General features: G+C 41.0%; 1 protein-coding gene across 3 annotated transcripts in view; it reads left to right on the forward strand.

Moving 5' to 3' along the window:
* Positions 1-894: 894 nt before the first annotated feature.
* The window catches only part of TBC1D9 (TBC1 domain family member 9), a 106656-nt gene continuing 93465 nt past the window's right edge, over positions 895-14085 (forward strand). For 2 of the 3 annotated variants that reach the window (XM_072976585.1, XM_072976596.1), the window contains exon 1: positions 895-1035. In XM_072976585.1, coding sequence (XP_072832686.1) covers positions 906-1035 — 130 coding nt within the window. In that variant the 5' untranslated portion in view covers positions 895-905. Of the gene's footprint in view, positions 1036-1268; positions 1294-14085 lie in introns of those variants that run through there. The other variant, XM_072976588.1, reaches the window with a different exon arrangement.

Consider the following 14085-nt stretch of genomic DNA (forward strand, 5'->3'; position numbering starts at 1 on the left):
CTGGAAGCCTGAAACACACTTCTTGGGAAAAGGGGTGGCGCCAGCCTACAGAGCGTCAACCATAAACACACACACAGCGCGCGCGCGCACACACCCCACGGAGGCTGGCAGCGTCCTCCCTGCTGGGATGGGCGTGGGGCCGAGTGCTTGCTACACGGTCCCCAGAAGGTGCCCCCAAAGCCAGTCGCCGCGGCCCTGCTCGGCGCGCAGGGCCCACGGAGGGCTCGCGTCCGCGGAAGCTGGTGTCACCCCGGCTCGCTCCTTGTGAGCCGTGCTGTCGTCATTCATTCGCAGTGTCCGGAGCGTCCTTCCAGCGGGGAGCTGGGCTTCACCGGGGGTGCGAGTGGCCCCGACGCGGAGGGTTAACGCGCGGTGACCTCGAGGGCTCTGAGCCGCTAGAGGCCGAGGCGGCCCGGACCCGGGGTGGGCGCTGCGGGACCAGCTGCGCCTCGGCCCAGCTCCGCCCGACCCGAGGGGCCGAATCAGCTCGCGTCGCCGGCAGCCAGCCCTGCTGGCCGCCGAGCCGGATCCCGAGACTGAGCCACACCACTTCCTCCTCCTCCCGCTCCCCTTCCTCCTTCTCCTCCTGCCGCGGTGCGCCCAGCCAGGCTGCGGAGCGAAGGGCCTGGGCGTCTGCGGCCGCGGGCTCGCGAGGGGCGGCGGCGGCGCGGAGAGGATGCTGCTCGCGGTGCCAGCCTCCTCGCGGTTCTCCCTAACCGGCCGCGGGGGCTTTGTCGCCGTCCGGGCGCCGCGGGCCACCCCCTGGTGAAGTCGCTCTCAGCCGCCGCACCTCGCCGGCGGGCGGGCGGGCGCGCGTGTGCCCGGGAGTGCGCGCCTGTGCGCGCTGGTGTGCGCTGGACCCGACCCGCCGCCCCATTGTGCGTCCGCCCGCGGCGCCCGGGAACATGTGGGTGAACCCCGAAGAGGTGCTGCTGGCCAACGCGCTGTGGATCACCGAGAGGGCCAACCCTTACTTCATCCTGCAGCGGAGGAAGGGGCACGCGGGCGATGGAGGCGGCGGCGGCGGACTGGCGGGTAAGGACCCACTGCCGGCGCCTGTGGGAGGGGGACCCGGGGCGCTGCGGCGCCGCCCGCGGCCTTGGGCTGCGGGCAACCGAGGCGCCGCCCGGTCTCTCGGGGCTGGGCGACCCGCCCCACTTTGGTGCCAGGAAGGCATCAGGAGCCGTAATTTTCAGACTGTGAGAGAGATGCTTCTTTTCTGACCCTGTCAGGCGGTGGGGCCCTTCGTGTACCCGGCTCCCCGCAAATGGGTGATGTTGATAATGGAGATGAGTGAGTCTGGGGTGGGGGCAGCGTCAGTCTTTACGAATTGAATGCGGTACTAACCCTCTCCCCCCTTTAAAAAATATTGCTTTATATATGGGCAAGAGAGGTGAAGGACGGTTAATTTTTACTTCATTCGCTTTACTGGTTGTGGCAGGATCAGGTATAAAATGCTCTTTTGTTTCCAGGAAAACAATTAGTAAGGAGCTGGGGTGGTCATTTCTCATATTAGTTATGACAGAAGCGAATGAATAAGGAAAACTGAATTTTGTTGTTGTTGCACCTAATTAGATATATAACAAAGCAGGTTATCTGGTTGTAAAAATAATCAGAAGTGTAACTGCATTTTAACTGTTCTAACTCAACTACTTCCTCAAAACCCCTCACAAGGTATTAATATTGTAACTATTACTGAAACATGCCGTATTATTCTGAATTATAAAACCAGACCTCTGTCCCAAGTGGTGCTGTATTAGAAAGATCTTCCTTTACTAACTAGTTTACGTGGTGGGAGATCACAGGTAATCTTGAACTCAAACCATGTTAGAGAAATTGGACCTTCCCCTCTTTCTGTTGGTTAGAATGAACAGAACTGGGGTACTTTTTACAATGGAAAAGTTAACAGAAGAAACAGGAGAGATTTAACCAGAAAGAGATTGCAGAAAAGAGATGAACCTTGACCTCTTCAGAGTTCAGAATTTATCACCCACCAGGAGCTCGCGTGCTGGGTAGATGGCTGCTTTCAAAATGCCCTGCTATGAACTAAACATTCTTGATATATGTGCATTTAATTGTGATTATAATTTATAAACTAGTTTTCTCAAGATTCAAATTCAAGCGTACGACATTGACTGGTTTGAAAGATCTCGCTGGTGCAATCAGATCGTCTATGAGTAATCTGATTTTTCTGCACTTTTTTTTTTATCATAAAAGAAAAGGAATCTGCAGAGCTCCAGATTGTGTTCCGGAAATTCTGATTAGTAGCTTAGAATCAGAATTTTCCAGTCCATTTTGTAGAAGCTGTCCAGCTATATACATTAATAAGAAACTTGCATATCTAATATTGGTATCTGCCCAGATTGTCTTTTACGTCTAAAACAACAGTATAGAATAGATAGTTTATTGTGTTAACAAAGAATATTTCCTTCCTGGAGTTAACCCTCCCATACCACAGATTACAAGTATTTATTTTCTGGAGTCATTTGCAATGGGTTATAAGAAATAAGAGATACAGAGCCTTCTTTTTCTAGTCAAGCTTCATATGGTGCTCCTACTGACTCTCCAAGCTGTAATTAATTGCAGTCTACTTGGAATCTCATCACTGAGACTTATTTCAGATAAACTTATCTACCCAGTTGAGAAATCACAGCTATTGCACTTATTGCTAGAATAATTGAAATCATTGAAATGAGTACGAATAGTCCTGCCAACAAAGGCTATTTTCAACCAACATGGGAAAAATGTTTGCTCTGATAGATTGGTGCCACATCGAATGTTATCAGGGACATTTTAGAAATCCTTGTACAATGTATAGAATACTCCAGTTCTCATGTGAGTTCATTCATGCCTTCATTAACTCACTATATCATTTAAAATACTGGTTGGCAACTTCCGAAGTGCTAGTGTCATGAAGCTCACAGCCTAGTGGGAGAAGACAGATGTTGATGGAAGTATCCTATAAATTAATATAAAATTACCACTCCACAGGGTCCCAGCAGAAGACAGAATTCAACTTAGTTCTAATGAAGATAGTTTAGTGAAAAGACAACTTTGGAAGATGGAGGCAGGGTTCCCAGAACCAGTGAGGGCACAGCAGTGGGGAGCTGTTGCCACCCTAGGTGGCAGGAATGATGTTGCTGGATGCCAAGGGAACTGGAGCCAGGCAGGAAGAATCTGGACCTCCAGAGAAGCGGCCACCACTAGGAACACAGACCACAGCAAAAAGGAAATGGGGAGGACATGTCCCACTTCTCTCTCCTCCCTACCTCCCAGCTTCTGTCCTTGCTGGATGGGGTGTCCTGGCGATCTAGTCCTTAAGGATCAGCCTCCCAGCGATGGATCTGGGAGATGGGGGCAGACCAAGAAGGACCAGCCCTAACATCAAAAGGAGAGGAACGCGATGTTGGTTACCTCATTCTGGGTGGAAGCAAGGAGAGGTTCCCTGTGAAAGTGACACCAGAGCTGAGAACTGTAAAGAGAAAAATATCGGCCTGTGAGGCGAGAAGGGAAGAGCAAGTGTCAGGTATCAGCTGGAGATTTTCTAAATGATCTCAGGTCTTTTATATAATGTGCATTATCTGGACCAATACACCATTGTCCACTCATCAAATGGATGACAGATGAGTGAAACCCACTCAGTGTGAACTGGCCAGGAGTGCTCAGTGGTCCCCAGTGCTTGCTAAGACGTTAGTGCGAAAGCTATAAATGTTAGTGCAAAAGTTACATTATTTTTAATGGGCCACAATGAGGACACTTGCTTTTTTAAAAAAAATTAAGCTATTCTTTTCCTGATTTCAGGCAATATACATAGGTGTTGACAAAATAAAGTCTTTTATTGTAGATGCATTTGATTTATTCATTAACCCTCTTTAATTGAGATTTCATACATGTACAGAAAGGTGCATAAAATAGAGATGCAGAGCGCACTGACTTATTACAAGTGACACCTTGCAGCCAACATCAGGATAAAAAATGGAACATTGCTAGTGCCCTGGAATCCCCCTTTGTGACCCTCTCCTAGTCACTATTTTGCTCCCCCAAAGGTGAAAAAAAACCCCAAAGCCAAACTATCCTGTTATTTTTGGTAAACACTTCCTTGCCTTTCTTTTTAGTTTTTCCAACAAGGAATATTTTTGAGCAAGGAGTGCATGGAATCATAGAGTATGTGTTTACACGTATCTGGATTCTTTGCTTTGTTTGTGATATTCGTGAATGTTGTAGCTGTAGTTCACTTTTCTGTGCTGTGCAGAAAACTGTTATGAGTATACCACAATCATTTTTCCATATTTATCCACTGTACTGTTGGAGGACCTTTGGATAATCTGGTTGGGGTCATTGTGGATAGGGTGGCTGTGAGCATTCTTGTGTGTGTTTCTTGGTGCCTGTGGATATGCGTTTCTGTTTGGTCTGTGTCCAGGAGAGGAACTATCAGCTCATAGGTTACGTGTACCGTCAACTTTAGTAGATAATACCAAACTGTTTTCCAAAGTAGTTGTACCAACATACTCCCACCCACAGCATATGGGAATTTCCCTTGCTCCCTATCCTTGCCAGCATCGTCAGTCTTTGTAATTTTAGCCATTCTGGTGGTTTTGCAGTAATACTGCATTGTGGAGTTAATTTGCTTTCTCTTGACTGATGAGGTTGTGCACCTTTTCATGCTTATTGGCCGTTTGTTCGAAATATTTTGTGACATGGTTCGAGTCTCTTGTCCACTTTTCAGCTAGGTTGTCTTTTTCTTCCTGGTCTATAGATTTTTAAAAATGTATTCTGGATATGAGCTCACTGTTGGTTGTACGTGTGGCATAATCTTCATTCTGTTGCTTGCCTATTCATTCTCTTAAGGATGAAAAGAGGATCTTAATTTTAATATCCAAATCTTTTGTAGACTCCGTTTTTCTTTACGGTTACTGTTTTTATTATGTTCAATAAGTCTTTCTACTCTGAGCTTATAAAGGTATTCTTTTATATTATCTTCTAGAAACTTCTCAGTTTCAACCCCTGAATTTATACTTAGAATTCACTGGGAATTAATTTTTGCATATTGTGTGAGATAGGGGTAAAGCTTTAAATTAAAAAAAAATGTGGACATCCGGTTGCCCCAGCATGATTTATTGGTAAGTCCACTCTGTTCCCACTGCCCTGTGGGGCTACCTTGTCATAAATCAAGTGTCCCAGTATGTGTTGATCTGTTCGGGCTCTCTCACCTGCTCCTTTTGTCTGTGAGACTATCCTTGCACCAATGCCACACTGTGCTTTTATAATGAAGGTTATTAGATCAAATCCTCCTGTTCTTTACTAGACTCTTGGCTATTCTTTGTCTTTTACATTTACACAACATTGAAGAATCAGCTTATGAAGTTCCACCAGCAGCAACAGAGACTTAAGCTGTTGGGATTTTGACTGAGATCCCACTGAGTTTATAAATAAATTTGGGCAAAATTAATATGTTTATAATATCAAATCTTCTAGTTCATGAACGTGGCATATTCCTCTATTTATCTAGGTCTTTTAAATTTTTTTTTTTCGATGATGTTTCATAGATTTCTCTGTAGAGGTCTTTCACATCTTTCATTAGATTTATTCCTAGGTATTTCAGGGGTTTTTTTTTTTTTCACTCTGCTCTATAGTTTCTTTATAAAATTTTATTTTCTAAATATTTTTTTGCTTACCTATAGAAATAGTTTTTTTTGACCTTGTGTTCAAAACCTAGCTAATTTGTGAAGTGAATTCTAGTAATTTATCTATAGATTCTTTTATATTTTTTGCACACACAATAATACCATCTGAGAAATTTGTTTTTTTGTAATCTTTATGCTTTAAAATTTTTTTCTTTGCCTTTTTGCACAAATTGTACAATGTCAAATAGATGTGCTGATTGAACATGTCCTTCTCCCTTTCCAGGTCTCAAAAGAAAGACTTTCAACACTTGTCATTTGTTCATCCACTATAGTGATTTTTGTAGATAATCTTTTTTTCATTTTAAGAGTGTTCTTTTTCCTAGTTTGCCAAAAACTTTTAGTTGTTTATGGATGCTAAATTTTTTCAAATACTTTTCTGTATCTATTGAGGTTATTGTATGATTTTCCTTTTTTATTCCATTAGTGTGGTCACATATTGACTGATTTTAAGTGTTTAACCAAACTTGCATATATAAAATAATCCAACTTGGCTGTAATAAATTTTTATGTTTATTAATATCACTTGCTAATCTTTTATTTAGGGGTTTTGCATCCTTACAAATTAGTAAGATTGGCCTGTTTTTCTTCCTCATAACATCCTTATTAAATTTTGGTATCAAGATTATATTGGCCTTAAAAAGTAAGTTGTGGAGTGCTCACTCTTTGTTCTGTTTTCTGGAGGAGTTTGTGTGATAGCAGTGTTATTTCATCCTGACATGTTTGGCAGAATTCACTGGTGACGCTGTCTGGCTTTGAAGTTTTCTTTGTGGGTTTGTTGAATGGTATGACGACTATTCAAATATTTAAAAATCTTCTTTTACTGTGAGTTTTGCAAGCTGTTTATTTTTAGGATTTATCCTTTTCATCTAGATTTTCAAATATATTGGCATAAATTTATTAATAATATTCTCATATTTTTAATGTACAGGGATGTACAGTGGTATCCCCTTTTTTATTCCTGACAATTGTTATTTGTGTCTCCCTTGTCTTAATTGGTCTCTCTAGAAATGTATCAATTTCATCAACTTCTGGACCTGTTTACCTTTTCTGTTGTATATTTATTTGCTGTTTCATTAATTTCTACCTTTTATTATTTACTTCTTTGTGTTTTCTTTGGGTATACATGGTTGCTACTTTTCTAGTTTCTTTAAAGTGATGTTTAGTTAATTGATATTCAGCCTTATTTTCTAATATATGCATTTTAGATAAATTTCCCTCTAAGCATGACTTAACCTGCATTTCAAAGCTAAGTTTTGATATATAGTGTTTTGGTGATTATTTCACTCAAAATAGTTTCTATTTTCCATTCTGATTTTTTTTTATCTTGAGTTATTTAGATATATAGTTCTTAATGTACAAACATTTTGATACTTATTTTACTGCAGTCAGAAATGTATCTTGCAATTGCTGGATAAATGCTTTGTTTGTGTTCATTTGGTCAAGTTTGATACTAGTATTTACATCTTCCATATATTAACTGATTCTTTAATCTTCTAATTTTGTTGATTACAGAGAAATGTGTGTTCAGTTCTCCACTGTAACTGTAATGTTGAGTTTTTCTTCTTGTAGTTCTTTCAATTTTTGTTTATATGTTTTGATTCTATGTTATTAGTTATATAGACATCTGTAATTATAATGTATTTTGGTGAATTGAATGTTTTATCATTATGAAATGTTTGCCTGTATCTCTAGAATTGCTTTTTGCTTCATTATTATAGTTAGAACAGATTTACTTGGCTAATGTTTGTATGGTTCTCTTTTTCATACTTTTAAACCTTTCTGTATCCTTGTATTTTGATGTGTCTTTTATAAATAGTAGACTTTTTTTTCTTAACCTGGTTTGGAAATCTTTGTCTTCTAATTGGATTATTTAATCAATGCACATTTGACTTGAGTTTAAATCTGCTGCCTTATTAAGTGCTTTCTGTGTCTTCATTATGCTTTCATTCTTGAAGGATATTTTTGTTTAAAATAGTTGGTAGTTATAATTTATTTTAAAAGAATGCTTAAGGTATTGTTCCATGGTCTTCTGATTTACTTTTTTTCCCTAAGAAATAAACTGTCACTCTGAGTTATTGCTCTTTTGTAGGTAGTATTTATTGTCTTTTTCTCCAGCTGCTTTTAAGCTTTCTCTCTCTCTCTCCCTTTTTTTTTTTTTAAAGGTTTTTCTCTTTGACCTTAGTTTTCTGCAGTTTTAGTATATCCAGTTATTTGTGTTATTTTTAAAAATCCTGCTTGGGGTAGTAAGACTTGTTTAACTTGTCTTTCCTTGGTTTTGTAAACTTCTCATCTGCTGTTTCTTTAAATATTTCTTTTCCTTCATTCTCTTGATCTTTTTTGCTAGCATTCCAGTTACGTGTATGTTATACCTTCTCATTGTCTTTTCTACGTCTGTTACCTTCTGATTTTCACTTGCTTCATTTTAATGATGTTTTCTCTGATCTGTATTTCAATTCCCTATCTATTTAACTGTATTTAATCTGTTAAGCCTACCCATTCTTAGTTATTTTTCAGTTCTAAGATTTCCATTTGGTTCATTTTTATATTTTCAATATTTGATTTTTTCAGTAATCTATCAGAACTCTCATTTTTAAAAATTCATTCCTGAGCACGGCAAGCATAGTTATTTTAAAATCTCTGTGAACTGCAGTATCTTGAGCTCATGTGGGTCTATTCTGTTGTCTGTTATTTCTCCTAGTTTTCATTCATTCATTGTGTCACCGTGTATGCCTGGTTACTTTTCATTATGTACTAGACATTGTACTTCTGCTTTGCAGAAGTAATCTGAAATAGAAGGTGGTGTAAGAGAACTTTTTTCTGCCAGTTACAAACCAAAATCACTTTATTTTTAGGTACTGATGTGTTTCAAAGCCAAGTCTAACCTGAGTGGTTTTGCCTACTTAAGATTCACACTTTTGATTAGGTTGTAGGTTTCTAAGATCTCAACCCAGAGGCAGAGGAGCATCATTACTTTCCTACCTCTTTGCTGACACTGATGTCTATCCCTGTCTTTCCAGACTTTGATTCTGTTAAAAGCACACCCAGACTCTCAGCTACTGGGCATCCCCTTTGGGAAGAAGGAAATGCTTCCCCAGATAATAGTTGCCCCCCATGTAGGGGTCTTGTGTCTGAGCCGCATTCCCAAGTGATGTGTCTCTTTTTAACTCTTTGATAGTTTAAAGTATATTTTGTCCCATTTGTGTAGTTGTTCTCAGTAGCAGAGAGTGGTGCAGAGTACCCTGCCATTATAAGATGGTGCTATTGTTAGCCCATTTTACAGAAAAGGAGAGTAAGGCGTTAAAGAGATGAAGTGACTTGCCATGGGACACACAGCTGATAAGGGGAGGCCTATTTGACTTTGTATTTACTTTTCTTTATAAGACTAATCATAATGACATAGGTTAACTTTATTTTCCTCACTCTCTTGCTTGAGAATCTAATAAAAACTATTGATTCTACCTCCGGAAAAATGAAGACACTGAAAATTTTTACATGCAGTTTTAGGAGCTTCATGGATGCCAGGTGAATCAGAATATAGATGCTTCAAGTTAAAGGATGTCACCAAGAGATCAAAACATTTTCTCATTACCCCAAATCCAAAGTGAGATGGCCTCAGTAAGCTGTCCTGTCAGGAATGTGTTTGAGTACCACCTGTGTTTGGAGTGCTGAGCTTTATAAAGATACACAGGAAGGAAAAGGCAAGTTTCTCTTGCTGAGCCATCATGAACCTAGTGATTAAACCTGGATAAATAAATTTGGGAGAGCTACCGACACAGGCATGGGGATGAAACAAGTGCAGACTAAGGCTGTATCTAGATGTTTTGATCTGAGATTCAGCGTTGGGCTGTACAGGAATTGGACTTTTTGCACCACATGGAGACCATCACAACTAGGGAAACATTCCATTTAATAATGATAGGGAAAATCAGAATATGTCACCCCAAAATACGCCCCTTTGATACGGAAATTATTTTGAGCTAAAGGCAATTAAGAAGCAGTAAACAGAGAGAAAGCCCCCCCTCCCCCCCATTTATGACTAAAGGCAGGAGATAAATTGTCCTTTTACTGGAGATAGACCCTTATCAGCCCAGACACAGCAAACAAACCTGGTTAAACTAACTGACCTTCCTACTTAAGGAAGACAAAGACTAGTTAGCCCTAGCTGATCATACCCCTTGCCCTAACCGCTTTGTCTTGTCCATTGTTCAAAAATGTATTGTTTCTTTGTCTAAAAGATATAAAAGCTTCCTGCTCTGGCCACTTCTCTGGATCTTCATTCTCTTGTGAAGACTCCCATGTACCTGTCCAAATTCGGTAACATCTGTATGCTCTTCTCCTGCTAGTCTGTCTTTGTCAGTTTAATTTTCTGACCCAGCCAGGGACTCAGAGAGAATGGAGGAAAACTTTCCGTACGCTGAAGAACTCCCAGTAATGAGAGAGAGAATAACAAAGCAATGGTCTGGAAACCTCACTAGTTAACCCAGGCTTGTTTTCAGGGTACACGCTTTCCTCTTGCCAATGTGTAGTATTAACGAAGTTGCAACTAGTTGCACTTAGCAGTTAATGTTTTTCTTTGTAGACTAATTCTATCTAAAGCCAGTAAAATGGGTGTTAGTTCCTCAGGGAGCCTAGTGTTGTAACTGGTGACTTGAGTGTGTTGGGGCTGGCGGTGGTCTGGAGCTGTATATGGGGTTGGCTCCCGTACTTACATAATAACCAAGTGCTCTGGCGAGAAGCCTGATTAGACAAAAGCAGATGTTACTTGCTTGTTCTGTGAATTCCTCCCCGCTCTGCTTGTTGTATCAATTTTGAGAGAATTTTGTCCACAGAACAATTTAGTCGCCCATTCCAGTTTGTCTTGAGACTTTCCCTTATTCTACAAAGAAGCTGTCAGAATGAATGCACGTAATTTGTGTAGGATTTAAGGTGGCTTTTGACATCTTCCAGGTGTTTATAAACTGAGCTCCAAAAGTAGGGAAGAGAAATTGAACTCCGAGCTTCCTTTTGGAAATTCGAGGGGGTGAGGCTGACTTCCTGCTGCAGGGACACTGTGGACATTTTCTGCTTTGCCGTCATCGTGCACAGAGAGGACCCATTTGGTGAAGAGATCAGGTTGTACGCTGTAGGATGGCTCCCAGGCCTGCACACTAAAACAGGGGCGTGGCCACTTTTCCTTATATTTTTTGTAGTTGTTTTGTAGTTGTGTACAAATCAGGAATTTGTCATTTGGAACCGGGCAGCTTGTGATGTTTATGGCTGTGGCCGGGACCACCTTGTGGCCTGGGTCTGGGTCTGAGTCTGGGTCTGGATCTGGATCTGGGAGGCTGGAGCCCAGGCGTGTTCCTAGTACCTGAGTGCACCGAGGGCCAAAGGCTATAGGGGAGCCTCCAGGGTCGCTAACCTCACTGCGACTTTTGGTCTTTTGCATTCTCTACCCCTCACAGGGCTCTAGTCTTTTTCAGTCGTTCCCTTAGTAAGGACACCACCGGATTCAAAACTAGGTTAAAATCTCAGCCCCATCCGTTACCAAGAGATGTGATTTAGGAAGTGTCTCTTCCTTTCTGAGCTTGATTTCGTTATATAAGGCTCAATAACCTTTCAGTGCCAGGTGTGAGGACTCCGTGAGGTAAGTCAGGTAAGACAGGAGACACAGGGAGCTGCCGTAGGTGATGGTCCATCGTTGCCCTCCTCCTGGTGATGCTCTCAGTCAGGTGTTAGGAGGCATCTGGCTCTGAGTAATTCACACCTCTGTGAGTCCTGCAGTTAACAGAGACACTGCAGTTTTAAAAGGTGCTGATAAAGCGAGTGGTTATCTGATATTTTGGTGACTTTAAAAAGATAAGTCAGTATGCAACAAATGAACTTATTTATAAGACAGAGACTCACAGACATAGAAAACAAACATAATTAGGAGGGTGGAGGGGGGGATGAAGGGATTAATTGGGAGTTTGGGATTGGCAGATGCAAACTACTACGTACAGAATAGATAAACAACAAGGTCCTACTTGTACAGCACAGGGAGCTATATTCAATGGCTTGTGGTAACCTGTAATGAAGAAGGATGTGTATATATACATATATATGTATATTAATAGTTAATTTTTGGTGGAGGTAATTTTTGATCAGCAACTTTCAGCCATGCTACCTGCACACCTCTCTCCCTCCCTTCTTCCTAGAGATGCATATTTTGAAAGCTCTGGCAGTAAACCCAGAGCTCTCTCTCTTTTTCCCTCCCTCCCTCCCTCTCTCTTCTCTCCTCTCTTTCTCTTCTCTCCCTCTCTCCTTGCACCAATGACCCTGACTGTGGCAAACTGGGACCACCAGGGAGAGGACAGAGGTGGGAGGCAGGGGTGTGGCCACTTTTCTTTATATTTATATATATAAAGATATGTGGTTAATTAGCCAATCAGGAATTTGTAAGTTAGACATATTACCTAGTAGTTAAACCAGTAGTTAGTTAAATGATTTCTGAAGAAATCATTGACCTGCTTTCCCTTTTGCTTTGTTTCCCTTTCCTGTCAGGGATGTGTTCAGAGGACTGGCCAGCCATTTTTCAAGTTCTTCTGCAGTTGCCACTGGCTTCTGATTTGCTTCAAAAGGCATTTCATGTATTGCTGTTGGTTATTTACATTTGCTCTCAGGGAGCTGGGGGTTCCCTGGCTGTGGGATCCATTCGAGAGATCCATTAAGGTCCTCCTAACTCACCACACGAGATCTGGATTGGAAGCTTGCATTTAGTTGGATTAATTCTACTCTCTGTTGGGGCCCACGGATCACTAGGCCAGGTGATTAACTGTCCAGCCCTGGAAGTGAGGTCTGTGAAATGCGTTCCTACCTTTTGGCTCCATTATTCTGAGGCTTGCTGGGCAAGTGTTTGCCAGAGGGAAGGTCAAGTAGAACATTAAGTTCTAACATTGATCTGTTTACATTGGAAACAGAAAAGCCGAACTCTTTGTTTATCTCATATAGTTTTTTCTAGATTACTTGCTTCTTAATAATGAAACTCTTTACATTTCAGTAGTCCAAGTGAATTTTTAAAATCTTTATATTAACCTGGGAACCAAGGTAATCTGTAATAAAAATAAGCAGGACTTAACAGATTTACATTTGGACTCTTGAAAGCATTAAAAGAAGAAATCATTAATTTATTTACTTTTTTTACTCCATTGCCTTTTTTAGAATATTTGCATATCTAGTACTGTAATGAATAATGTGAAGTACATTATTTCTTTTTTTTAAATTGTTAAAGATCTACCCTTTTATTTATTTAATTTTATTTTTTAGTTGAAGTCTAGTTGATTTACAATGTAGTGTTAGTTTCTAGTGTACAGCATAGTGATTCAGATATATATATATATATTCTTTTTCGTGTTCTTTTCATTGTAGGTTGTTATGAGATACTGAATATAGTTCCCTGTGCTATACAGTAGGTCTTTGTTGTGTATCTATTTTGGACATAGTAGTTTGTAAAGTACATTATTTCTATAAGCTTCTTTGTAATACATTTTCATATCTACATGATCTAAAAGCTAAATTTCCAAGTCATTGTTATTGTGGTCGTATTATTTTATTAATGCTTAGTTGTATGTACTTCCTTTTATTTTTACTATTGGCATAGAGGGTAAAGGCGGAGGCGCTAACATTTGATGAAATTCTTCTGTGGTTCAGGCTTTCAGCTGAGAACTTTTCATACATTACTAATTTGATTTCCATAACAACCCTGTAGGGTAGTTATTCTTCCGTCTGTTACAGATGAGGAAACCACATGCTGGAGAAGTTAAGTATCTCACTTCAGGAGACCCTGCTAGTAACAGACAGAGTCTGGATTTGTACTTAGCTGTGACTGCATGACTGCATTTGGAAAGAAAGAAGGATAAAAAGCGAAACAAAGAAAAAAGAAGAGAGGAAGGTGAAACTGGAGCGCACCCTTTGGAAAGCTAAAGGAAACAGAGGCAAAGTCAGTCTCAGTCTTAGAAATGCAATCTTGAGTGTGGATATGAAGGGAAAGGCAGAGCCAGGCTGCTCCTTCTCCAGTGTTACTGTGTCGTTGGCCAGTGGCTGTCATAGGTTACAGTTACCTGACTCTGTGCCAGGGAGGAAGTCTGAAAACTGTCTCTGGAGTTTCCTAAGAAAGGTCTCCAAACTTTCCCCATATCCAGCCTTCTAGTTAAGCTGTCTTTGGACCATGAGATAGAGCCATTCCAAGTTAAACAGTTGAGAGGGCACTGATGGAGGACCAGGGAAGGAAAAGGTCTGTTTTGATGGATATTCCACAAAGAAAACCAGTATCCGTGTTTATCGTGCAGAGGGTCAATCTCCAACAGATTGGAGAAACGATACCAATTTTCACTAATGTAATTTGTGTCAGAGATCGTATTTTCTTTCTTCAGTACCTGCTTCT

Source organism: Vicugna pacos, chromosome 2 (assembly GCF_048564905.1).
Source record: "Vicugna pacos chromosome 2, VicPac4, whole genome shotgun sequence".
Classification (NCBI taxonomy): domain Eukaryota; kingdom Metazoa; phylum Chordata; class Mammalia; order Artiodactyla; family Camelidae; genus Vicugna; species Vicugna pacos.